The sequence below is a fragment of the Macaca fascicularis genome, chromosome 16, assembly GCF_037993035.2.
Source record: "Macaca fascicularis isolate 582-1 chromosome 16, T2T-MFA8v1.1".
NCBI classification, from domain to species: Eukaryota; Metazoa; Chordata; class Mammalia; order Primates; family Cercopithecidae; genus Macaca; species Macaca fascicularis.
Window position 1 is genome coordinate 66,589,760 of NC_088390.1, and position 26,927 is coordinate 66,616,686.

Consider the following 26,927-nt stretch of genomic DNA (forward strand, 5'->3'; position numbering starts at 1 on the left):
TAATTAGAAAATGGAAATAATTCCCATTTACAATGGCAATACAAATGTATGAAGTATTTAGGAAGAAAAATACAAAGATCTGTTATGTAACAAAAGACATGTAAGATCTGTATGATGGAAACCCTAAAACTCTTCTGAAAGACATTAACAAGAAATGAATAAATGACGTGAAATACCATGTTCCCAGAATGTTGTACAGATGTCAATTCTCAAATTAATCTACAAATTTAAGGTAATCCTATTCAAATTCCAAGATAGTTTTTGGTGGTAGCTGTTTTTAAGACAGGGTCTCGCTCTGTTGTCCAGGCTAGAGTGCAGTGGTATGACCACAGCACACTTCATCCTCAACCTCCCAGGCTCAAGCAATCCTCCCACTTCAGCCTCTGAAGTCTCTCATATGGTGTCCAAGAAATGGGGACAAATCTCACAAAGGGACTAGGCTCAGGAGGGCTGGAATATTCAGGGAAGGTGGTTTTTTGGTTTTGTTTTGTTTTTGTTTTTGTTTTTTGTTTGTTTGTTTGTTTGTTTTTTGAGACAGAGTCTCGCTCTGTCCCCCAGGCTGGAGTGCAGTGGCCGGATCTCAGCTCACTACAAGCTCTGCCTCCTGGGTTCACGCCATTCTCCTGCCTCAGCCTCCCGAGTAGCTGGGACTACAGGCGCCCGCCACCTCGCCCGGCTAGTTTTTTTTTTTTTTTGTATTTTTTAGTAGAGACGGGGTTTCACCGTGTTAGCCAGGATGGTCTCGATCTCCTGACCTCGTGATCCGCCCGTCTCGGCCTCCCAAAGTGCTGGGATTACAGGCTTGAGCCACCGCGCCCGGCCTGTTTTTGTTTTTTGAGGCAGAGTCTCGCTTTGTCACCAAAGCTCGAGTGCAGTGGCCCGATCTTGGCTTGCTGCATGCTCTGCCTCCCAGGTTCATGCCATTCTCCTGCCTCAGCCTCACGAGTAGCTGGGACTACATGCGCCTGCCACCACGCACAGCTAATTTTTTATATTTTTAGTAGAGACAGGGTTTCACTGTGTTAGCCAGGATGGTCTCGATCTCCTGACCTCATGATCTGCCGCCTCAGCCTCATGAAAGTGCTGGGATTACAAGCGTGAGCCACCGCGCCAGGCCTATTCAGGGAAGGTTTCAAGCAGAAAGATGAACTTGAGTTGACTTTGGAGAGATTCATGGGACTCCCACAGGCAGAGTGAAATAAGGGCATATTAGATGGACAAACACACAGACAAGAGCAGAAATGCGGATGGTGTGACTTGAGGTATGGTAAGTTGAAGCTCTGGCTGGAATGGAGGGCTGCCACAATAATGGAAATGGTAAATGAAGCAAATAAGGTTGGATTGGGAGCATGGCGTCAAGGTTACCAGCTTATTAAATCACTCTTCCAATATGCTAGCAGTGGCCTGTTGAGAAAAGTAATACATTATGTAATTGAACAAAAGGCAAACAGAGGCAAGCTCCAGGAATGGACACTGTGAACAGGACTCGCCCCAGAGTAGCCAGATGTAGGCTTTAGATATGTTGATGCAGGTTGAGCATCTCTGATCCAAGGGGGAATGTCTCACATGGTCTCCAAGAAATGGTGACACATCTCACAGAGGGCCTAGGCTCAGGAGGGCTGGAGTATGAGACATTCCCCCTCCCCTGTGAACTTAAAAATGTGGCCAACAATTTTTTAAAAAAATGGCTACCTTAAGCCTGTAATCCCAGCACTTTGGGAGGCCGAGGCGGGCGGATCACGAGGTCAGGAGATCGAGACCATCCTGGCTAACACAATGAAACCCCGTCTCCACTAAAAATACAAAAAAATTAGCCAGGCGTGGTGGCGGTGCCTGTAGTCCCAGCTACTCGGGAGGCTGAGGCAGGAGAATGGCGGGAACCCGGGAGGCGGAGCTTGCAGTAAGCCGAGATCGCGCCACTGCATTCCAGCCTGGGCGACAGAGCGAGACTCCGTCTCAAAAAAAAAAAAAAAAAAAAAAAAAAGGCTACCTTAGGCCGGGCGCGGTGGCTCAAGCCTGTAATCCCAGCACTTTGGGAGGCCGAGACGGGCGGATCACGAGGTCAGGAGATCGAGACCATCCTGGCTAACACGGTGAAACCCCGTCTCTACTAAAAATACAAAAAACTAGCCGGGCGAGGTGGCGGGCGCCTGGAGTCCCAGCTACTCGGGAGGCTGAGGCAGGAGAATGGCGTAAACCTGGGAGGTGGAGCTTGCAGTGAGCTGAGATCCGGCCACTGCACTCCAACCTGGGCCACAGAGCGAGACTCCGTCTCAAAAAAAAAAAAAAATGGCTACCCTGTAGTGCTTTAACTGGACCTATTTAGACAATGCCTTATACACTGGAAAAGGATGATACTGTGTGAACCTAATAAGTCTACAAGACAATACTTCTCTCTTTTGGCTGTCTCCTTCCTCTCCAGGGTGATGACAACTCCGTGAGGATGGAGATTATACGTCTCTCATCCTTTCAGCAACAAGGAAATAAATTAGTGGCAGAGTAAGGGTGACTTGGTGAGTACATCCAATTGTTGACATCGTTTTACGTGGGAGAAATTTTGCTATTATATCAACTTCTTAAAATAGTCTAGTGGGATTAACTTGGTTTCATTTCACAGAGATCTCCTGGAAGCGAGGATCCTTTAAAATCCTGGAATATACACTGCAGTAAAAGAACAAAGTGTACCTCAGCCTTAAACGACTGAAAAAGAATGTCAAGTAGCAGCAGGTGGGAAAGTGGCTTTGGTTTTGAGTTTGTGGGCTCTGAATCCACAAAAAGACAGGACTGCATTCTGAAAACCTGAATTAATTATTATTCTTACCTCAATGAGACAAAAAATTATGATCAAAATTGTTAGTATTACAGTCACAGATATTGCCAAGATGAGTTTGCTGTTATAGCCATATCCTGGAACGTCTTTCATGAGCTAAAAAAAAAAAAAAAAAAAAAGGAAAGAACAATTAAAAAAAAAAAAAGAGAGAATGGAAGCTAACTTCTCAAAACCCCAGTATTCCAGGTGAGTAGCTTACAGGTTCTTTTTTATTTTTATTTTTTGAGACAGAGTCTCACTCTGTCACCCAGGCTGGAGTGCAGTGGTGTGATCACAGTTCACTGGACTCGACCTCCCTGGGCTCAGGTGATCCTCCCACTTCAGCCTCTCGAGTAGCTGGGACTACAGGCACTTGTCATCACCCCCGCTAATTTTTTTTATTTTTGTGGAGACAGGGTTTCAGTATGTTGGCCAAGCTGTTCTCAAACTCCTGACCTCAAGTGATCCACCCACCTTGGCCTCCCAAAGTGCTGGGATTACAGGCGTGAGCTACCACCCCTGGTCTACAGTTCACCTTGTGCACTAATCTATTTCACCCTCTACATGAGCAAAGTGGGAGATCACCGTCATGGCCAAAGTTACATGACCAGGACAAGCTATGGCCTGGGAGTCTCAGGTTCTCCTGTGTGGGCACTTTCCTGGAATACACTAAATGATGGGAAATCTGGGTCTCATGTTTCTGTGGGGTCCTCACCTCACTCAACTTCTGCTCTTTCTGTTCACTCTGGGCTTCCATGCTCTCATTAATATAGTTCTCAGTTTTCCACTGTTCCGTATCCCATTCTGCCTTGGACGCCTTTACTTCCTGCTGCTCACTGAGAAGCTTCATCAGGAGGCCTGTCCTGGAGATGAGCTTGGCACAGGTCAGTTGCACACGGGTTTCAGAGCAGTCCATCTTTAAGGTCCGGATAACATGAGAAATAAACCTTCTCACATCCTCGCTGGGGATGAGGGACCGTAGCTGCTCGGTTAGCTGAATTTCAAACTGATCACCTGGGGATGAGAGCAACGGGTAATTGAAGCTTTTGGGCTCGGAGGACAGGTCAGTGCCCATGTTGTTGTATTCCCATTGTGTCTGATTAGTTCGTTTAACAGCTGGCCCTAAGTTGAACGCAGTCCCAGCGGAATCTGCCTCAGGAGGAGGATTGTAGGTTGTGTTTTCAGAGATGGTGCCTTCCGGCATAGTAGTGTTTTCCATAAAAATGTTTTCTTTGAAGGCATTTCTTGCAGTTGTGTTCTTTACATTAGTGTTCTCTATAACACGTTCTGAAGGATCAAATAGTTTAGGAAAAGGATTTTCCTTAGGACTCAGGTCTACTAAAGGCAAAAAAGCCCCTTGTGAAGGGGAATTTATGAGGCTCTTCGCTGCAGAGAATGGCGGCCTGTTTGCGAGCATCAGTCTATCGAGATAACTTTTCTTTCTCAACTTTTGACTCTTTTTGGCCTTGGGTGTGCTGTGGGCCACGCGGGAGTGAGTTTTATGAAAGCGGTAGTTTTTTCTGGAATGTACGATTGGTTTAGCAGCCTTCGTATTCTTAACTCTAGCCTTTGCATTTTCTAAAATGAAAACGGCATGGGTTAAGTCTTTCGATCTGTCTCTGACCTCAGGTAGGGCTTTTGCAGGGGTGGAGGCAGAAGGCTCGCCCATGGAGAAGGGTTTCAGCACAGAGGAGACTGCCGCCTTACGCTCTTGGGTGAATGAAGGCTTCATATAGATGGCATTTCCCGCTAACTTCTCACGCCCCTGCTCTGTGTGAGGCTGTTCCAGCTCCCTTGAGACCGGGCTCCCGAGCCTTTTTTCTTGGGCAGCGCTCTCCACAAATGCCTGCGCACCCTCTTCCCTCCTGGTGCTCTGCTTTCCCACCTCTTTGAAGTGCCTTTTCTGGATGCTCCTTGGGCCCGTGAGGACTCTGTTCACTCTCTGCAGGTTGTTGCCTACACTTTGAATCTTTGCCAGGCTGTTTTCCTGTGGTTGGACAGTTTCTAATTTCTTTTCAAATATTTGGCGTTTAAATTTGTTACCTAGAAGGCTGGACTGCATAAGCATGGCAGTTTTTTCTTCCCTTTTAACTTCATCGATTTTTTCTTGTATTTCTGTATCTAACATATTTTCCAGCAAGTACAGCTTTCTCAATTTACTTTCGTAAGTTGAGTTGTTGGATGCAGGTTGAAGAGAGGGGCCCTTTGTATTGTTTTTCAAAATACTCAGGGGCCTGTCTCCATCTTGTGCATTAGAAAAGAGCCGTTTCATGAACGGTAACAACATTGATTCCGCATCTAGATTTCCTGCTGAGAAATACGGCAAGATGTAACTTAGTGCACTGATAACCTCACTCTCGTCATTGGTGTCTAGCTGCTCACTCCCAAAGCCTGACAAGTTGATGTCACTGCTGTCTGAGGGCGCTTCCGGCTCAATAGTCAGCTCAGTGCTCGTGTGCTTCTTCCGGGCTTGTAACACCTTCATGAACGCTCCTTCTGGATTCCCTACAGATGCTTCTTCAGCTGTGAAAAAAGAAGAGACTGTTTTGATCATGAAAGATGATGGGACAGCATGCATCAGTCCACAGCTGTACGCCCCAGTCACACAGAGTAGGAATCAGCAAACATTCGAGTGCCATTCAGAGAGGAGAAACACACACCCAATCCTAAACCTACGAAACGGCAACAACGAAAGGAGAAAAAGACATCTTTTGAAAACATGGCCACCTACTTGGAACATTCCATAGTGTGACATAGAGTAAGTCTGCTTAGGATTATTCCATTGATCCCCAGGGGCCAGTTGCCCAGTGCTCAGTCAAAGCTCAAGGTTGAAGACAAGTGCTACCATGATGACCTGATGAGCTGGCCTCTCTGCAGGCTGCTCCATACCCTGTGCTGTCCTGACTCAGATGCAGAGAGAGAGCACAAGGCTCCCTCTCTCCTTGTCCTTGGTGTACCTGTGTTTTTGCTACCATCACAGCTGAATGCAGTGGAAGGCAGTCCTCTGAGAGGAGCACGGTAGAGATGCTAATGTGGAGAGCCCCTCCCATTGCTGATAGACCCTCATCTGGCACACGCTCCACCCACCCACCCCATTCTCTGGTCCCACATACTGTAGCTCCATCACAGAAGACGCGACATGGAAAAAACACCGTGTCCACCCTAATTCTTTTCTTAAATTTGGGCAGGGATTCAGGGTGTAGGTTAAGAGGTTTTTAATTTGCCAGATTGTATGCCTATGTTGTTAAATATACAATGAATCTATGGTATGACAGCAGTTTCTGGATAAACATCACTTGAGGTCCTAAAATGCAGAAGGGAAAAAGCAACTTTTGTCAGATGCCTACTTTGCTTTCATTTCATCTCTAATATTTTGCATGCAGACTCATCCAAAGCTTCTGACTGCATGAAGGTCAAGTGTACCAGTGTGCAGCTGATTTTCTTTTCCAGAATTAAAAGTATTTTGGGTGGTGCTGAGGGTCAGAGGAAGAAGTAAAGATTGTAAGAAAGGAGAAACATGGGCTTGGGGAGAACCCAGAATTGAGGACAGAAGACCTGGCACAAGGTACAGCACTTAGCACCTCTGATCTTGTTTTTCCTCATCTGTAAAAGGAGATTACCAATGCTTTTCTGCCCACCTCCTGGGGAGAAGGGAAGAATATAATTGGTAAAAAAAAGTTTTGAAAAATAAGCAACATTTTCTTTAAATAAGTAGCCAAGCATTATTCATCATCCACCCCATATCACTGGTAGATACCTGTATTCAAGCTATCTGGACATGAAAGCAGTCACATTTTAGAAGTCATGAAGTTGGTGCTAATAAACCTAATCTACAGAAAAACTCCTGAAAGCACTTGAGCATTTGTTCTGTGAATAGAAAGGTTTGAGATTCAGAGCACGTTCAGAGTTGGATGGTCTAAGCTTGGAAAATCCCTCATTCCATTAGAAGAGCCAGGTAGCAATTTCTGGTTATGGAACCAGAAGCTCTCAGGCTTCAAATAAAATAGCATCACTTGTACTCTTATAAAATTGTGAAAACAGGCCGGGCGCGGTGGCTCAAGCCTGTAATCCCAGCACTTTGGGAGGCCGAGATGGGCGGATCACGAGGTCAGGAGATCGAGACCATCCTGGCTAACACGGTGAAACCCCGTCTCTACTAAGAAATACAAAAAAAAAATAGCCGGGCGAGGTGGCAGCGCCTGTAGTCCCAGCTACTCGGGAGGCTGAGGCCGGAGAATGGCGTGAACCCGGGAGGCGGAGCTTGCAGTGAGCTGAGATTCGGCCACTGCACTCCAGCCTGGGCTACAGAGCGAGACTCCGTCTCAAAAAAAAAAAAAAAAAAAAAAAAAAATAAAATAAAATAAAATTGTGAAAACAAAAACAAAAACAAAACCGGATCTACATCTGTCCTATAAGGCCAAGAGTACTTGAGATCTCATGGATATAAAACCAGCTTACAAACTACATTGCACTGTATGAAGAAATTATCACTGGGGGCAAAGCATCAAGCACAGAGCACAGTACACAGTGTGTGGATGTTAATGTTATTCCCTAGTCTTCCCATTCCTTTGTCTTGGTCCTTTATGAATATGGAACAGTTCTATTATTACATTTTCTAATAATAACTGAGAACCTGACTCTCAGCAAGGGAATAGTTCAGAAATTGAGGGAGTTTAACTCTGAATGAGTAAATAAAAATAAAGCAATTATATCATTACTTTACAAATTTATCAATTAAAAATAAAAAATTTAAAAACAAATACTTAAAATAATGTAACAATTGATCACCAGGCAATTTGGACTCACGACAATGTATGGTGTTTGTCAGACATGCACTGTTGCAATGCAGCTTGACTGTCTTGCAGACAACCTCAATGCTATTTTTAAACTGGCAGAGGCAGCAGGCCATATGGCTAGGTAAGATCCTATAGATGAAAACAGAGAACAATAAATTAGTGGTAAAGTGGCTGAGTAGGTAAAGGAGGCAGGCCAACGCTACCAGAGGGCTGGGCGAAAAGGTGTTATTGAGGCCTGTGGACTGAACAGTTGGGTAGGAACTAGAAGGCCAATAGGAAGGAGGACAGAGGTGCCCAACCGAAGGGTAAGCATGGCAGTGAGTACGGTATGCCTAGAATAAAGGTGGTTGGGATTAGAATTGGGTGACACTGATCAGTAGTTTAATTCAGAAGTATTTCTTCCCAACTCAAAAGTCTCACTTTGGGCTGAACGTACACAGGAAGAAGGTAGACTTCTAAGAAGAGTCTGAGTAAGTCCCCAACTTCTGGAGGCCCTTTCTCAATTCCTGTTGGGAGTGGGAAATACTAGAAATTACTCTGCGCATTAAAAATAGTTTAGGTCAACCTGGATTGTGGGGTTAAAAAGTAACAGAGATTGCATTGGTCAAATCTGGACAATTTGAGCATTCAAAAGAATAACAACAATAATAAGCTATAACATAATTAATATATAAAAAAGAATCAATGAAGAATGATATTAAAAAAGAAAGAAGGGGAGTTCTTTAATGAAATAAAGCCAGATAATAAATGTGGAAGGAATGACAGAATTTTAAAAATGTCACTTTGTAACCACCAGTAATAAAAATTGATTCAGACAAGGATTATCACTGATGGACAGCTGGGTGAAAAGACATCTGAGAACAGGATCTTCAGTGATCTCAAAGTACCACCTCACAGATTATTTATTAACTATGGGTAAAATTACTTTTTTTTAAAAATGAGACAAGGTCTCACTCTATCACCCAGGCTGAATGAAATACAGTGGCAAAATCATAGCTCACTGCAGCCTTGACCCCCTTTTAACTTCCCTTTTAACTTCATCGATTTTTTCTTGTATTTCTATATCTAACATATTTTCCAGCAAGTACAGCTTTCTCAATTTACTTTCGTAAGTTGAGTTGTTGGATGCAGGTTGAAGAGAGGGGCCCTTTGTATTGTTTTTCAAAATACTCAGGGGCCTGTCTCCATGACAGGGGGTCATGGAGTTCGAGACCCCCTCAGGAGTTCGAGACCAGCCTGGGCAACATAGTGAAACCCTGTCTCTACTAAAATCTCGAACTCCTGAGCTCAAGCAACCCTTTCTCCTTGGTCTCCCAAAGTGCTGGGATTATAGGCACGAGCCCAGAGGTTTTGTTATTCTTTTCCTGCCCCCAACTTTTGATTTTAAACATTTTCTTCTTTTTTCTTTAAGCCTTAGGATGGCTGGGAAGCATTTTCAAATGGTCTAATGAACACCTGTATAACTTTCATCTAGAATCAACAGTTGCTAATACTTTGCCACATTTGCTTTCCATGTGTGTATCTCTATACATTTTCTGGACAAGCCATTTGAGAGTCAGTTGCAGACATAATGACCCTTCACCATTAAAGACTTCAGTGTGCAGCCCCTAAGAACCAAGGCATTCTCCTACATAACCAGAATACTATCATCACCCAATGGAACTTAATATTATCATTGTCTACTATGTAGTCCATATACACATTTTCACAATTGTCCTAATCATATCATGGCTTAAAAAATTAAGAATCCAATTAAACATCACCAAACATCAGACATTACATTTAGTGTTCATGATTTTTTTTTTCTTTTTGTAGAAAGACATTTAATACTTCTGTTTACAAAATTCAGGCACACATTTCACTTTGCCCTGGACCGTGTCCAAGGCTGTGTGCTCATCTCTGCCAGGGTGTCTGTGCCCTTCATGTACTGCTGACAAGGTGGGTGCAGAGCAGAGTCTGGGGTCCAGAGGCTTCAGGCTGGGCCACAGTGGGAGAGGAATGTGAATGTGGCCCAGTCCAGAGGACCCCCCATTTCATCGATTTTGGATCGGGTGACAGAGGAAGCAGATGTTGGGGCTGCGGACCTGCTGGTCTGGGCAGGGGTCTGGAGACCCCGAGGCTGCCTGCTGTGGCCTAGAGGAGATGGTCAGGGCCACTTCCCACAGGGTGGGGTGGTAGCGGCTGGGAAAGTGGAGGCCTGGCCACCAGGAGCTTTAACATTTGCTCACTGGAGCCTTTGTGCTTGGCCCTCAACAGCATGGCTGGGGCTGTGGTCCCGTGCGAAGTGTGCTGGGGTATATGTGGGTGGTTGGTGGTGGCAGCTTGTGCCAGAGTGACACAGGCCTCCGTGGCCCTGGCTGGGGGCAGTTGAAAAGCTGAAAAGGTACTTGGCTTTGTGAGGGAGGGGCTTTGGAGGCGGGGCTCTGAAGGAGGCTATGTTCTCTGTCCTGGGGCAGATCCCAGCTGGCCTCTGTCCCCGGGCTGCAAGCTGACAGCAGGCAGGGGAAGCAGTGAGGCCCTCTGCCCTGGCCTTGGGGAGAAGGAGTGCATGTGTGAGGTAGGGGTGCAGTGGCCCTGGAGTGGGGCCAGGGCCCATCTCCAGCACCAGGCTGGGACAGGATTTAAAACCAAGGTCCTGTCTCTGAGCCACCCCACGGGGACGCTCGATGTTATCCTGTTAAGGCCACAGGACTCGAGGGCAGGCAGTGGGCCGGGTCCCTGTGGGGTCAGGATGGAGGTGGGTGCTGCCGCGGTGGAACATTAGTGTTTGTGAGAGCACCTTAGGGTTAGCCCCGCCTCGGCCAGCTGGGCAAGGAGTTGGGGAGCAGGGAGGAGGCTGGCGCAATGGAGTAGGGAAGGGAGCTGTCACCGTTGGGGGTCAGCGCCAGTGTAAACAGGCGTCCCCACCCACCCAGATAAGCCCCCCACCCAAGTGTGGCTCCCTGCTCAGGGAGTACCTCGAGGACCTGGGACTGGGTGGCACCGGCAGGCTCGGATACCATCCTAGCAGTAGGAGCCCGGTGGAAGGCAGAAGACCCGGCAGGGGGTGCCGCCCAGTGTGGACAGAGGGGCGGGGCACTGGCGAGTCACTGCGGCAGGGGCACGAGCGTGTCCATGTAGCTGAGCAGGAAGAAGCCCGACTGGCCATCCAGCATGCCCTATACCAGTTGTAGTTGATCTGGTTGGTCAAGGTGATGACGTCACCCTCATGGAAGCCCAGCTCCCCATGGTTCTAGGGTTCGAAGTTGTACAGCACCTTGCAGCTCCGCTCGTCTAGGGGCAGCATGCTCCTGCTAGGAGTCCAGATGGGCTTGTCGGAAGATCGGAAAGACGAAGCTGCGATCTTGGGGACTGTGGTGCTGGGGAAGCCCCCGTTGGACTGCTCAGGCTCTCCGAGGTCAAAGGGCTCCCGGGACTTGGGCTTATACTGCCGCTTGGAGCCTGAGGAAGCTTCCTGCATTCTGCGCTTGGGCTTCTCTGCCAGCTTGTCCGGGATCTGCACGGCCCGCTGGTAGCAGTCCAGCTGCGCCTCCACCAGGGTTGAGAGCTGACTCACCTGCTTGATATTGGTCTCCAGGAGGTTGTGCATGCTGGTTTCTGCCACCTCCTTGGACTCCTCAAACTCCTCCAGCACCTGGCGCAGCTCCTCATTGGGGATCTTGCCCTGCCACTTCTTCTTTTAGTTAAAGTCCAGGCGGCGGCCCTCCAACTGGTGGTGCTGGATCTCCTTCAGGTTGTTCTCGCACAGGTTCTGGAGGGGGTCAATGAAGTTCTGTTTGACCTCTATGTCCAGGGAGTCCTTCACCTCCACCAGGTGCTTCATGGACTCGCCGACATCCAGCAGTGTGTCACCGAAGTTGGACTCACCGCCCAGCTCCTTCAGGTGGCAGATCAGGCACTCGCTCAGGAGCCCCTCCAACTGCAGATAGCTGGGGTTCTTCACCTGGCCCCGGATCTCGGACACCATGTTGAGCATGGTCAGCTTACCTGCGAGGTTTGGGTTGGGCTGCAGGTACTTGATGGTCCTGGCCAGCACTTCCGTCACTGCCTTGCTGGTGACATCCACCTTCTTCTCCATCTCTTTGAAGTCATCATCCAGCTTGGTCCCCTCAGCCCCTCCCACCTTCTCACTGACCAGCTGGCTTGCCTTGTAGAAATGGTTCTTCAGCCCCACCACCGACATGCCCGTTGCCGAGCACCCCACAGGGACCGTGCCAGTGACAGGCTTCCAGGCGCCGCCAACCCTCTGCCCGCCTCAGCAGCCCCCGTCGGCACCGCCTCTGCCACGTGCTTGCCAGCCCCAGCGCCGCCTAGTGCTCATGATTTTTCAGTCTCCTTCAATATAGAACTGTTCCCAGGATTGTTTTAAAGTATACTGACAAATCTTTGAGACTATAAATGACCTGACGTCTACATTATCCTTACTTGAGAATGGTAATTTTTCAATACGCCATTAAAGATCATTACACATGAGCCAAGACTCAAATGCACTGGCCTACTTACTTTGTATATCAATGTGTAAACTCCTGAAGACTTCCAGTAATGAACTCCCATAAGGCAGTTAGTTCAATGTCTTTATGGCCTCGGTGACAAATGGTTACAGAGAATGAGAGCTTTTTTCCTATCCACTAATGGTCAAGAAAAAAGCAGACAGATCCTCACTGTCTTAGAGAACCAAGTGAGAAAGCTGGTCAATGAAGAGGACTTCATCCAGAGAGGAAGGGATCTAGCTGACAGGGAAGATGCTGCAGGAGGCTGAGGGAAGTGAGGCTAGAGCAACAAAACAGATCTGACAATGTGGTCAAGATAAGAAAGTGACCTGACAAAAATTAACAGAGTGCGAAATGAAGGGCCCTTTCCATGCTAATCTTGCATACTGCCCTCAACCAGCCTTAGCAAAACAGAGTTTCTATTTAGTTTGCCATATTGTGGGGTGGTGGCACTATTTAAGTTGCAGTCAGTTGTGTGACAAACTCAGTAGGGCCCTGCAGAAATATATACATATATACACACACACACATATATACATATATATACATATATATATATAATTTTTTTTTTTTTTTTTTTTTTTTGAGACGGAGTCTTGCTCTGAAGCCCGGCCTGGAGTGCAGTGGCGGGATCTCAGCTCACTGCAAGCTCCGCCTCCCGGGTTTAGGCCATTCTCCTGCCTCAGCATCCGGAGTAGCTGGGACTACAGGCGCCCGCCACCTCGCCCGGCTAGTTTTTTGTATTTTTAGTAGAGACGGGGTTTCACGGTGTTAGCCAGGATGGTCTCGATCTCCTGACCTCGTGATCCGCCCGTCTCGGCCTCCCAAAGTGCTGGGATTACAGGCTTGAGCCACCGCGCCCGGCCATATAATTTTTTTTAAGACAACGTCTTGCTCTGTCACCCAGGCTGGAGTGCAGTGGTGCCATCTTGGCTCACTGCAACCTCCACCTCCTGAGTTCAAGTGACCCTCCCACCTCAGCCTCCCTAGTAGCTGGGACTACAGGCATGTGCCACCACACCTGGCTGATATATATATATATACACACACACACACACACACACATATATATACATACACACATATACATATATACACACACATATATATACACACACACATATATATATACACACACACACACCGTACACACATATCTGTATATATATATAACTGCAAAGAAGGCCAGGCATGGTGCCTCATGCCTATAATCCCAGTACTCTGGGAGGGTGAGGCAGGAGGATCACTGAGGCCAGGAGTTTGAAACCAGCCTGGGCAACATAGTGAGACCTCGTTTCTCCAAAAAATAAATATACAATTGCAAAAAATATATATATATATATACCTCACACCATATATTCAAATTAACTAAAAACGGATCATAGACCTAAATTATAGTATTTCTGGGGGAAGACATAGGAGTAAATCTTTTCCACTTTGGATTAGACAACAGGTTCTTAAAGATTTCTTAGGTAAAAAACAAAAAAGCACAAATCATATAAGAAAAAATTGCTAACTTAAAGCTGATCAAAATTAAAAACTTCTGCTTTTCAGAAAACACTTTTAGTTTAATTATTATTATTAATTTTTTTTTTTTTTTTTGAGACAGAGTCTCACTCTGTTGCTCAGGCTGGAGTACAGTGGTGCAATCTTGGCTCATTGCAACCTCCACCTCCCAGGTTCAAGCACTTCTTGTGCCTCAGCCTCCTGAGTAGCTGGGATTACAGGCGTGTGCCACCACACCTGGCTGTAGAGATGGGGGTAGAGATGGGGGTTTTGCCACTTTGGCCAGGATGGTCTCGAACTCCTGACCTCAAGTGATCCACCTGCCTTGTCCTCCCAAAGTGCTGGGATTACAGGTGTGAGTCACTGTGCCCAGCTAGAAAATATTTAGAATGAAAAGACAAACCACAACCTGAGAGAAGATATTTACCAAACACATATCTAAAAGGCCTTGTTTTTTGTTTTATTTACTTGTTTAATTTTTGAGATAGTATCTCATTCTGTGACCCAGGCTGGAGTGCAGTGGTGATCACAGCTCACTGCAGCCTCGACCTCCTGGCTCAAGCAATCCTCCCACCTCAGCTTCCCGAGTAGCTGGGACCACAGGTGAGCACCACCACACCTGACTGATTTTTATATTTTTGGTAGAGACGAGGTTTCACCATATTGCCCAGGTGGTCTCAAACTCCTGACCTCAAGCAGTCCTCCTGCCTCAGCCTCCCAATGTGCAGGGACCACTGTACCTGGTTCCTGAAAGGACCTGTATCTAGACTCTATAAAGCACTCTTAAAATTCAATAATAATGAATCTCTCATGGGGTTACAGGAAAAAAAACCTCAATAAAAAGACTAATATCCAATTAAAATATGGGAACAGATTTGAACAATTTAGTAAAGAAGATATTTGCACATGAATATTCAACATCACTAGCTATTAAAGAAATGCAAATTAAAACCACAATGAGATTCCACTACACATCAAGCAGTAGAAAGGCAAACATTTCTTTAAAAACTGAAATATAAGAATCTGCTGGACCGGGCCAGGCATGGTGGCTTACGCCTGTAATCCCAGCTCTTTGGGAGACCAAGGCGGGTGGATCAGGTGAGGCCAGGAGTTTGAGACCAGCCTGGCCAACAAGAAGAAAGCCCATCTCTACTAAAAATACAAAAATTAGCTGGGTGTGGTGGTTCGAGGCTATAATGCCAGTTACTCAGGAGGCTGAGGGAGGAGAATCGTTTGAACCTGGGAGGCAGAGGTTGCGGTAAGCTGAGATCTTGCTGCTGCACTCCAGCAACGAGGCTCTGTCTCAAAAAAAAAAAAAAAAAAAAAAAGAATCTGCTGGGCCGAGTGTGGTGGCTCACACCTGCAACCCAAGCACTCTGGGAGGCCGAGGTGGGTGGATCAATTGAGGTCAGGAGTTCGAAACCAGCCTGGCCAACATAGTGAAACCCTGTCTCTACTAAAAATACAAAAATTTGCTGGGCGTGGTGGCATGCACCTGTGATCTAAGCTACTTGGGAGGCTGAGGCAGGAGAATCGCTTGAACCTGGGAGGCGGAGGTTGCAGTGAGCCTAGGTCATGCCGCTGCACTGCAGCCTGGGTGACAGCGAGACTCCATCTCGGAAAAAAAAAAAAAAAAAAGCGAAGTGAAAGAAGCCAAACACAAGAGGTGACACGCTATATGATTTCATTTATAAGACATTCTGGAAAAGGCAAAAGTATAGGAACAGAAATCAGATTAGTAGCTAACAGGGGCTGATGGTGGGGGGAGGGGATCGACTACAAAGGGATACAAGGGGCCTTTTTGAGGCAACAGAAATGCTTTATATTGGGAATGTGGTGGTGGTTATGTAACTATACATTTGTCGGCCGGGCGCGGTGGCTCAAGCCTGTAATCCCAGCACTTTGGGAGGCCGAGGCGGGCGGATCACAAGGTCAGGAGATCGAGACCACAGTGAAACCCCGTCTCTACTAAAAATACAAAAAATTAGCCGGGCGCGGTGGCGGGCGCCTGTAGTCCCAGCTACTCAGGAGGCTGAGGCAGGAGAATGGCGGGAACCCGGGAGGCGGAGCTTGCAGTGAGCCGAGATCGCGCCATTGCACTCCAGCCTGGGCAACAGCGTGAGACTCCGTCTCAAAAAAAAAAAAAAAACTATACATTTGTCAAAACTCATCAAACTGTACCCTTAAAAAGGGTGAATTAAATGAAAATTATATATCAATAAACCTGACTTAAAAAAATAATAAAACAAACCTAAAGAACCAATTAAGTAAAAATAAATCTAAGAAAAAAATAACTTACAGTTTTTCCAGTTCAACAGTCATCGTGAGAATGTTCTTAAGTGTTGCAAGTGGGACTTGAGTTGTTCCCATGTCTCTGAAGAAGAAAGCCGAAATATTCATGATATGAACCCCAATAAAAAATTCTGTACTTAAAAAGATAATTCAAAGACATGTGATTACTTCAATATTGGCTTCTCTATAAAACAAGCCAGCTCAACAGTTTATTTGCCGCAGAATTCCAGAGACCTCTTATTAAAGAAATTTGATTTACATCATCAAATTAATGATATTCAAGAATAGAACTCACACTTTTTTTTTTTTTTTTTTACCATTTATCTTACTTCTCATTTCATATTGCATTCACCCATCTTGATTATTTACCCTTTTCTTCCTTTTTAGAATAATGAACACCTATTCTTCTTTGCTTTCTTGGTTAAGTAATATTCTTCCATGTGTCTACATGTTCCAAATCTATACAGGTTCTTCAACACTGTTCTCTTTCCCTGCTGGCTGTCTTGACCATTACACATCCTTTCTTAATCCTTTTCTTTGCCAATAACTTTTTTCAATAACTCAGTTAAAATTTAAATTATGACTTTTTAGCCTAAATGCAAAATACTTAATCTTTGATGAAAAATTTAAAAAGAGCATAAATCATCTCATAACTCATGAAAGTACTACAGTACTTACAAATATTTTAATGCCGGCAATTTAAAGAGATACGGATCTTCAACAGTTGTCAGAGGATTGCGATTGAGAATTCTGAAAAATGCAATATAATTAAAATTATCTGCATTTTCAAAGTGTGAAATTGCATAAAACGTTTATATTCATTTTTTGGTATGGAACTTGTAGGTAAAAAAAAAATCATTTTCTGTTTTTACCTAATAAATCACCATTAGACTTCATAAAGCACTATTCCTTTGGGAACTACCTAGATCTCTAGAAGATAAAGTAGAGGAGAGAAACAGGGGAAGAAATAGAAAAAATTAAAAAAAGTGGACAGCAAAGAAAAAATATGCCACAGAATTTTTCAGGTCAAAAACCCTGGAAGTGACTATGTTGGTAGGAAGCCCCGACTCTGTAGGAAACACTATTTCTAGTGTCCACCATAATTCAGGTTGCTTGTCCATAATTCAAGTTGCTCATTTTTGTTGTTGTTGCTGTTTTGTTTTGTTTTTTTGAGATGGAGTCTTGCTCTGTCACCCAGGCTGGACAGCAATGGCTCTATCTTGACTCATTGCAACCTCCACATCCTGGGTTCAAGCGATTCTCCTGTCTCAGCCTCCTGAGTAGCTGGGATTACAGGTGCCCGCCACCACTCCCAGCTAATTTTTGTATTTTTAGTAGAGACTGGGTTTCATCATGTTGGCCAGGCTGGTCTTGAACTCCTGACCTCAGGTGATCCACTCCCTTCAGCCTAGCAAAGTGTTAGGATTACAGGTGTGAACCACTGTGCCTGACTGCTTGCCTTTTATCTTTGCAAAGTTTTTCAAATTCATGGTTTAATCTGCACAGTTAAGGAAAAAAATAGGACCAATTCTTTTGCTTTATAGCCAAAGAAAAAGGGATAAATCTAAGAGAAGGAACGGGTCAAAACCATACTCCCATCATATACTCCCACTTGTCTTCTTGTATGACATCACAGCCTTTGTTACATTGCATGTAATCACCTGTCTACTTGTCAGTCTCCTGGACTATCAGCTCCTTGAGGGCAGAGACCACATCTTATTCTCATTGTCATCCCTGTGCCTGGCATGATGTCTGAAATTTACCAGGCATTTAATAAATGTTTATTGGGCCAGGCGTGGTGGCTTATGCCTGTAATCCCAGCACTTTGGGAGGCTGAGGTGGGCAGATCACCTGAGGTCGGGAGTTTGAGACCAGCCTGACCCACATGGAGAAATCCCACCTCTACTAAAAATATAAAATTAGCTGGGTTTGGTGGTGCATGCCTGTAATCCTAGCTACTTGGGAAGGCTGAGGCAGGAGAATCGCTTGAACCTGGGAGGTGGAGGTTGTCGTGATCCAAGATCGCACCACTGCACTCCAGCCTGGGCAACAAGAGCAAAACTGTCTCAAAAAAAAAAAAAAAAGTTTATTGAATAAACAAATGACATTTTGTTTATATGTCAATAAAATGAATACATTCATTTCGATGGGATTTTTTATTCCAAAATGCTGCAATCTATTTTCTTTTTAATTCTTTTAAGTGAACAAGAAAAAGAAAAGAAACAGGAAGAAATAAAAGAAAATCAGCCTTTACATTAACCCAAGAATCATCACTATTGCAGAAATTATAAAAATAATAATTATTACAGTGAGTATCTGTTGGGCTGCTAGGTGTTTGTGATCGGTATTTCACATTTAATCCTCACAACAACCTTATGTGCTAGATATTATTGCCCTATTTTATAAATGAGGAAACTGAGGTTACACAACTTGTCCTAGGTCACCAAGCTATTGAGAAGCTAAACTGCCGGGTGCGGTGGCTCACGCCTGTAATCCTAGCACTGTAGGAGGCTGAGGCAGGCAGATCACCTGAGGTCGGGAGTTCAAGACCAGCCTGACCAACATAGAGAAACCCTATCTCTACTAAAAATACAAAATTAGCCGGGTGTGGTGGCGCATGCCTGTAATCCCAGCTACTAGGAGGCTGAGGCAGGGGAATCGCTTGAACCTGGGAGGAAGAGGTTGCGGTGAGCCAAGATCGTGCCATTGCACTCCAGCCTGGGCAATAAGAACAAAACTCCATCCCCCCCTCAAAAAAAAAGAAAAGAAAGAAAGAAAAAAGAAGCAAAGCTGTAATCTGAACTCGTGCTTAATCTGTAGGAAGAAAAAGGGTTTACTTTAACTTTACGGGTTTTTACATTTTTCTTTTCTTTCTTTCTCTTTCTTTCTTCATTTCCCTCCCTCCCTTCCTTCTTTTGAGTCAACATTTCCATTTATTGGCCAGGCATGGTGGCTCATGCCTGTAATCCCAGCACTTTGGGAGGCCAAGGCGGGCGGATCATCTGAGGTCAGGAGTTCCAGACCAGCCTGACCAACTTGGTAAAACCCCATCTCTGTCAGAGTCTCGCTCTATCACCAGGCTTGAGTGCAATGGCATGACCTCAGCTCACTGCAACCTCCGCCTCCCGGGTTCAAGCGATTCTCCTGCCTCAGCCCCCTGAGCAGCTGGCATTACAGGCACCTGCCACCATGCCCGGCTAATTTTTGTATTTTTAGTACAGACGGGGTTTCACCACGTTGGTCAGGCTGGTCTCGAACTCCTGACCTCAGGTGATCTACCAACCTTGGTCTCCCAAAGTGCTGGGATTACAGGCATGAGCCACCACCACGCCCAGCCTTCATTTATTTTTTATAACTTTTATTTTAGGTTTAGGGGTACATGTGCAGGTTTCTAATACAGGTAAATTGCATGTCATGGGGTCTGGTGTACAGATTATTTTGTCACCCAGGTAATAAGCATAGTACACAATAGGTAGCTTTTTGATTCTCACCCTCCTCCCACCTGCCACGGGAACAACAGCTCCCCAGTACCTGTTGTTCCTTTCTTTGTTCATATGTACTCAATGTATAGCTCCCACTTGTAAGTGAGAACATGTGGCTCCCAAAGTGCTGGGATTACAGGCCTGAGCCACCTTACCCAGCAACAAGGCTAATTTGAGGGTCACTTGTTTGATGCCTTTTCTTGCCCATGCCAAAGGTCAGAACTAGCACAAGCAGAGCAAGTCATATATAAGCTATGTACGTCTCTTGGCCTCTTTGTACCTTAGTTTCCCCATTTGAGAAAAATGAATGGATCTTAAGACATCCTTTTCAGAGTTCATAATGGAATTGTACCCAGCTAACCAATAATTGTATGTATTTTTATACATAAATAGTTGTTTACATGTATTCATCTTCTATTTCACTTACAACTTGTGTAAAAACTGCATTCCGTGCCAGGCCTGAAATGTTCCAAAGCTCAGTTCTGTGAGTAAATTGCAACCAAGATTTCTACAAAAAAAGACACAAGCCAAAATAAAAAAAAAATTTCAGAACATTTATCATTTGCTGTGATTCTAATTTATATAGGATGCAACATAACCCTAATCCTTTCTCTATGCACTAAGGAAATCTCACTGTGGAAGATACTGGCTTATGATTTATACTTTAGCATTGCACATGTGGTGTATTAGCTACAAAACAGTGAATGCTCAGTAAATACCTGTGATAAGTGATCTTTATTTCTCTAGAACAGGATTTCATAACTTCAGTACCATCGACATTTTGGACTCTATAACTGTTTGCTGTGGGCATTTGTCTTGTACCTTGGAGGATGTTTAGCAGCATCCCTGGCCTCTGCCCACTAGATGCCAGGAGCACACCCACAGTTTTGTCAACCAAAACTGTATCCAGACATTACCAAATGTCACCTGAGTACAAAATCACACCAGTTGAGAACCACTGCTTTCTCATGATTCACTATGATCTTTGTAATTCTCACACTAATCTTTGCTGAGACAAAAAGGATTTGCTATATAATTTTAGTAGCTTCCTACTGGTAAAATTTTAATCGTATTTCAAAGAGGTTTATAATTAAGTTTTATAAAAATTCCAAATGTAATCAAGTTATATTTGTAACTTACATATATTGCAAAAATGGTAGTGGTTCAAATGTATGTCTTTCAATAGACTGTATTTTATTGCAGGATAAATCTCTAGGAAAAAGTAAAAGAAAAATATTGCCTTGATTAGTTATTAGAGGTTGATTAGTATGAATAATAGCAAGAGTTTAGAATAATATTGAATACACATTTTTCATCTCAACTCTAAATGTCTCGACTTGTGTTTGAACTTTCCAGAGCCCCTAACCCTGCCCATACCTCTCCTAGAGTCTCACCTTCATGGTTTTCATAAATAGAATATACATCTTAATAGACTTTGGAATGAATTTTTCCTGAGAGCAGCAGACTTGATTAGATGCCCTTTTGTAGTCTCATCAAATCCTAGATTATGAGCTCAAAGTTTTACATATAGTTTCTAATACTAAAAAAAATAGCCTCACATTTATACACCTTCCTAGTTTAGGTCTGTTTTCCTAAGCCAGTTCAATATCAGAAGAAATAAAAGACATCCTTTCACATCATTTGAAAGGAAGTTACCCCTTTAACTAACACATAACTTTGAACTAATTCAAATCATATTCATAGAATCAATTTCTATCATATTAATAGAAACTCACTTTTGGTTTTATATTGCTTTAATATTTCATGAAAGCAATTTCTTCAGTTATACAGTGATGGGGCTTGTCCCTCCCTCTTTACCTGGATGGTGTAACGCTGTCTGGTTGATGTCTCCATCTCTAGTCTCTCCCTTCCTAAACTATCCTGCACACAGTCATCAGATAAACTCTCCAGAAGTGGTTTGCAAAGACCAGCATCTCCTGGGAAATTATTGAAGATGCAAATTCTTGGTCCCACTCTAGACCAACTGAATCAGTAACCACGAGGGCGGAGTCCGGAACTGAGTTCTAACACGCCCTCTCAGTGATTGTGATGCAGATCTATCTACAGCACTGCTGTGGTAACACAGTTCCCCATGATGGTTCCTCAGCTGGGCATTCAAAGCCCTAGAAGATCTGGTTCCAATTTCCTACTCTCCCTCCTTGTACTCTACAGGTACTCATGGCATTCCTCGAACACTTTCCTGTGGTTTGCCCTTCTCCCATTTTCCTTTTGCAAGTTTAGAATATTTTCCCTAAGATGTCTGTCCGATGTTACACAATGGCCCTTCAAAGTCCTATTCAAATGGCATTGTTCTAGTAACATCTTCCTGGGTCCAGATTGAAGGCATTTTCCCCTTTTCTATGCTCCAGAAACAATGTATCCCTCCTCATGCCCACATCCATTTCTTCTTTTTAATGTAGTTATTTTTTATCCCATTTCTTCTGAGCATAAACTCCTTGCAAGCATGGACTAGGTTTTGCTCATCTGCATTGCCCACCATGTTTTAAAACTGACACATGGAAATAAAGCAAATTCAAGTATTTGTTAAATAAATGAATAACTGGGGGAGTAGAAGGAAAATGACTATTTTAAAGGAAATGTAGTTTTATTACTTCATGGCCACTGTAGCACTTTGGCATCCACTTGAGGGTCTTTATATCCACTTGCCTTAATTCCTCTACATTTGAAAGAATCTGTTTGCAAAACAGCATCACTAATGAGCTTAATAAGGATTAACGACATACACACCTCTATGGACAAAGGATAAGAATCAAGCTTCCATAGCAATGAACATAGTATTTTCTTGTCTCTAACCAGACAGAAATACTATGCAGGTATCCCTTTCTTGGTAACAGGGCTGGGGAGACAGTTATTTTGTAGTTGGTGAAGAGTTAGGGGCATTTCTGGTATGCTTCTTAGTGTAAACATTTCTAGCTCTACCACTTAACCATCATTTTAAACATCTGTTTTCATATAACAATTCCTGAAATGAAACCCTTAATACCAGTCTATTCTATTGGTAGCTTAATATTCTTGTTCTATTATTTATACAATTCAGCTGATTTTTAATATTTAGTGTTAATTCATATTAAATTACCAAAAATTTCTGGATTAATGATGTTCAAATGAATGTAGGTGGTCTATATTTTCTTCTCCTTTAGGCAACAATCTGAAGTTAACTTTAATTCCTTTCATCCTACTAAACCAACTTTTTCAAATCTTTTTTTGTGAAAGTCAGACAGTAAATATTTTAGGCTTTGTGGGCTACATATGATCTCTCTCACATATTTCTCTTTCTTTTCTTTTACTTTCATAGTCCTTTAAAAATGCAGAAAGCATTCTTAACTTAATGGGCTATTTAAAAATAGACCATAGATTAGATTTGATCTATTGGTTGTAGACTGAATAGAAGATGGTGTGTGAACCCTTATAAAACAAGGTTCATATGAGTGTCAGTCACTGCTCAGATCTTCTTACCATGTGAAACTTTTTTCTGTCTGCATTTTGTCTATATAATTTAAAAACTGAAAATGCACAGGACATAGCTAATGCTAGAGATGGGCTGAGACCCTATACAAACCTACAGAATTGCAGAATTTTATTGCTGGAAGAAATCTTAGAGATTATCTAATTTGAACCCCTTATTCATTTTACAGATAATACGACTAAAAACTCATAAATGTGATTAACTAACTTACAAATACTGGAGGGATAGCAGGCCTTCAAATGAATCTTTATGTAATTCAGTCAAATAATTTTCATTCAGAATTCTGGAAAATGAAAAAGTTATTTCTAGATTAAAATGCAAAGTACAACTATTTGCCACACAGGACTATGTCCTGCATGTGGGGGAAAGCTGGGTCATGGTCATTTCAAGACGGTGGTATCTGCTCTGCTTTCATTCAAACCTTTCCTTACATTTTCCTTGTTGTGTCCATCTCTGTCCACCACTACACACACACACACACACACACACGCACACACACAGGCACACACAGGAAAGCGCACACACACACAAGCACACCCCTACCCACTCTTCCCACCAAACTGCCTCCTCTCTAGATCCCAAAGTCCCTGTTAGAATCCACCTCTGGGTGGCACCAAGATCAGCAGAACTTCCATTTTCTCCTCTTTTCCCAAACCTAATGAAAGCCCCACATGGAACCATGTCAGGGCTGCAAGTGAAGCCATTCAACCTTTTACCCCCATCAAAAAAAATGTGAGAACTACAATGTGCATACAGTGTACAGGACATCAATGTTCTTTGTATTTTATTTAATTTAATTTCTGAGACAGGGTCTCACTCTGTACCCAGACTGGTGTCAAACTCCTGGCTCAAGTGATCCTCCTGTCTCTGCCTCCCAAAGTGTTGCGATTGCAGACATGAGCCACCTCACCTGGCCAAACATTCAGTTTAATAATTAAAAAGGAGATACCCATATTGTTACAAAAGAACATTGCTAGCATCCCAGAAGCCCCAGTGTGCCCCTTTCCAATCAAATCCCTCTCTCTAACCCAAATTAGGTAACAACTATCCTGACTTTTGTAATAATTGTCTTGCTTTTAAAATGTAGCTCTGGCCTGGCATGGTGGCTCATACCTGTAATCCCAGCACTTTGGGGAGCCAAGGCAGGTGAATCACCTAAGGTCATGAGTTCAAGACCAGCCTGGTCAACATGGTGAAACGCTGTCTCTACTAAAAATATAAAAATTAGCTGGGCATGGTGGCAGGCACCTGTAATTCCAGCTACCCGGGAGGCTGAGGCAGGAGAATCGTTTGAACCCAGGAGGTGGAGGTGGTGGAGGTTGCAGTGAGCCAAGACCGTACCATTGCACTCCAGCCTGGGCGACAAGAACAAAATTAGGTCTCAAAAAATAAATAAAGCAATTCTCCTGCCTCAGCTTCCCAAGTAGCTGGGATTACAGGCACCCACCACCACACCTGCCTAATTTTTGCATTTTTAGTAGAGACGGGGTTTCACCATATTGGCCAGGCTGGTCTCAAACTCCTGACCTCAGGTGATCCACCTGCCTAGACCTCCCAAGGTGCTGGGATTACAGGCGTGAGCCACCGCACCTAGCATGTGTTTTATTTTTAATTTAGAACTCATGTATGGCTTGTCTATATAAGTTGAACTGGTAATGTGACACACAAACTGTTGTGAAAAATGCCAGTTACTTCGAATGTAAGCATTTTTTCCAAAATCATTTGTGTCTAAATCAATTCCTTCTACAAATCAGTAAGAAAAGGATAAAACAATTCAACAGGAAAAAGAACAAAGGATAGAATACTCAGAGAAGAAACACAAATGTTCCATAAACATATAATGATATTTAAATAAATTCATGAGTAATCAGAAAAATTCAAATTTAGGTGGAATCCCTTTTATTCATCCATAACATCAACAAAAAGTTGGAGAATACCCAGCGGTGAAAAGGTGTGGGGAAATGAATGATGTCATCTCCCCACACCTTTTCACCGCTGGGTATTTTCCAACTTAGAGTAAGTTGGCACAACATTTTTGAGGGCAATTAAAATTTTATATCTACATAGTCTTCACTTCAACAATTCCATTTCTAGGTATCTATGCTACAGGAATACTTGCCCATGTTCACAAAGAAGCATGTACAGGGATTTCACTGCAGCAATGCATGTAACAAGAAAACTAAGCATAATCTAAACATTCATCAATGGGGGAATTATTAAATAAACTATGATGCATCCAGACTATGGATGATTCAGGAGTTTAAATGAATGGGGTCACCATCTGAGTACTGGAAGGAAAGAAATCTAAGGCATATCATGAAGGGAAAGAATCAAATTGCAAGATGTTACCATTTATGTAAAGAAAAAAGATTTTTAAAATCACACAGCAAATCTATTTTGCTTTATGTAAATATGTATGTAGGCAAATGGGAAAAAGTCTGGAAGGATGTACACTAAATGCAGAGTAGCATTACCTCAGGGATGAGGGAGTAGGGCACAAGGAGGGTTTTTGTTATACCTGTTATTGCATTTTTACACATTAAAAATAGAATCGGGCTGGGGGTAGTGGCTCATGCCTGTAATATGAGGATGTTAGGAGGCCAAGGTGAGAGGAGAACTTGAGCTCAGGAGTTCAAGACCAGCCTAAGCAGCATGGGAAGACCCTGTCTCTACAAAAAATACAAAATTGGGTGGGCGTGGTGGCATGCACCTGTGGTCCCAGCTACTTGGGAGGCTGAGGTGGGAGGATCGCTTGAGGCTGGGAGGTGAAGGCTGCAATGAGATGTAATTGTGCCACTGCACTCCAGCCTGGGGGACAAAGTAATATCCTGACTCTGAAAAAAAAAGAGGAAAAAAGAGAATATAACCATGTATTATTTGTATGATAAATAAATTTAAGTTGCCTCTTAAAGAGAGCCTACCAAATTTAATTTTAAAAAAACCATAGGATTGCAATCAACAGAGGCTGATTTGGGGAATGGAGGGGAAATATCTTTTTTCAGAGGTATTGACCTCAAAATTCTGGACCGAGAAGGATCTTACAATGCAGTTAGTTTTCTGTCATATTCAGAGAGAATATATACTCACAGTTTCTCGGTCCAACTGTATGCTTTCCATACATTTCCATCAATGTGAGAAATATAGTTTCCTTGGAAATTTCTGTGAAGAAACACAGTTTATATCCTTGAATAGGTAGGAAAAGAATGAACAGGATAAGTAAAAGAATCGTGGCAACCTTGTCGGGGATATTCAGTTACAGAAAATAACACCTGCTTTCTCATTTCCAGAGCTATCAGCTTCCCAGTTTGCACAATTCATCAAGAAACAATGCGGGGCCACTGGCACAAATGATGAGGCATCTCCTGGAAGCTTAACTTCCTATCCGTCCCATCTCTTGGACAGACGATGCCAGTTAATTACTTTGAATGTAAGTATTTTATCAAAAAGCACTTATGTGTCTAAACAAACTCCTACAAATCAATACAAAAATGGTAAATAATTCAACAGAAAAAATGGGCAAAAGCTTATCACTATCAATAAATAAGTAGAAAGAAACCCTATGCCAGGTAGCACCAAAGCTTTGCCCTCTGCTGAAACATCCTAGGCTTTTTCTTTCCACTCTTATTACAACCCATCTGATTTGGCCCCTTCACACTTGACTCCTACGTTTTGCGAGACCTTTCTATGTTGTCTCCCTGAAATAAGCTATTCCTTTTGGGCGCTCTACATATGGATTCTAAAATAATCCTTTGCATGTCTACACTTGAACATAAAGCAAAAAACAAAATAAAATAATTCTCCTGTTTTAGTAATTTAACCTCTCTTGCTTGGAAACTTTCAATGGCTTTCCATACCTCACTGTGTAACTTTCAAACTCCTATAGCTGATAGTCAAGGTTTTACATAATCATATCTGCATTGCTCCCTCACCTAATTCTTTGCAGCCAGATTGGTCTACTAAATTCCAACCATACCTGTAGCCATGCCTTTGCCTAGACTGTACTCCCATTTTTTTTCTATTTAACAAATTACAGCTAGTCTTTAAGACCCAAGTAAAGTTTTAGCT

General features: G+C 43.5%; 1 protein-coding gene, 1 long non-coding RNA gene and 1 pseudogene across 28 annotated transcripts in view; 1 reads left to right on the plus strand and 2 right to left on the minus strand.

Moving 5' to 3' along the window:
• Positions 1-26,927, minus strand: part of LOC101866755 (leucine-rich repeat-containing protein 37A3) — a 42,088-nt gene that overhangs the window by 1,624 nt on the left and 13,537 nt on the right. For 12 of the 24 annotated variants that reach the window (XR_012425974.1, XM_065531722.2, XM_074019937.1 and 9 more), the window contains 9 exons: positions 25,950-26,021; positions 23,074-23,145; positions 20,516-20,587; positions 19,803-19,883; positions 16,572-16,643; positions 15,901-15,975; positions 7,616-7,734; positions 3,525-5,332; positions 2,822-2,926 (listed from right to left, as the gene is read on the minus strand). Coding sequence is in view for 20 of the 24 variants with exons in the window: in XM_065531722.2 (XP_065387794.1) it covers positions 2,822-2,926; positions 3,525-5,332; positions 7,616-7,734; positions 15,901-15,975; positions 16,572-16,643; positions 19,803-19,883; positions 20,516-20,587; positions 23,074-23,145; positions 25,950-26,021 (2,476 nt within the window). In the remaining 4 variants the exon portion in view is untranslated. Of the gene's footprint in view, positions 1-2,821; positions 2,927-3,524; positions 5,333-7,615; positions 7,735-15,900; positions 15,976-16,571; positions 16,644-19,802; positions 19,884-20,515; positions 20,588-23,073; positions 23,146-25,572; positions 25,697-25,949; positions 26,022-26,927 lie in introns of those variants that run through there. The other 12 variants (XR_012425975.1, XR_012425976.1, XM_074019943.1 and 9 more) reach the window with 6 other exon arrangements.
• Positions 1,985-5,514, plus strand: LOC135967723 (uncharacterized). 4 transcript variants are annotated; one of them, XR_010581908.2, is made up of 3 exons: positions 1,985-2,513; positions 3,226-3,693; positions 5,321-5,514. It is a non-coding gene; the product is annotated as an uncharacterized lncRNA (long non-coding RNA). The 4 variants fall into 4 exon arrangements; XR_012425978.1 differs by having other exon boundaries at positions 3,583-3,693; XR_012425980.1 differs by lacking the exon at positions 5,321-5,514 and adding an exon at positions 5,184-5,219.
• LOC123569468 (endophilin-A2 pseudogene) lies at positions 8,635-15,744 on the minus strand (annotated as a pseudogene).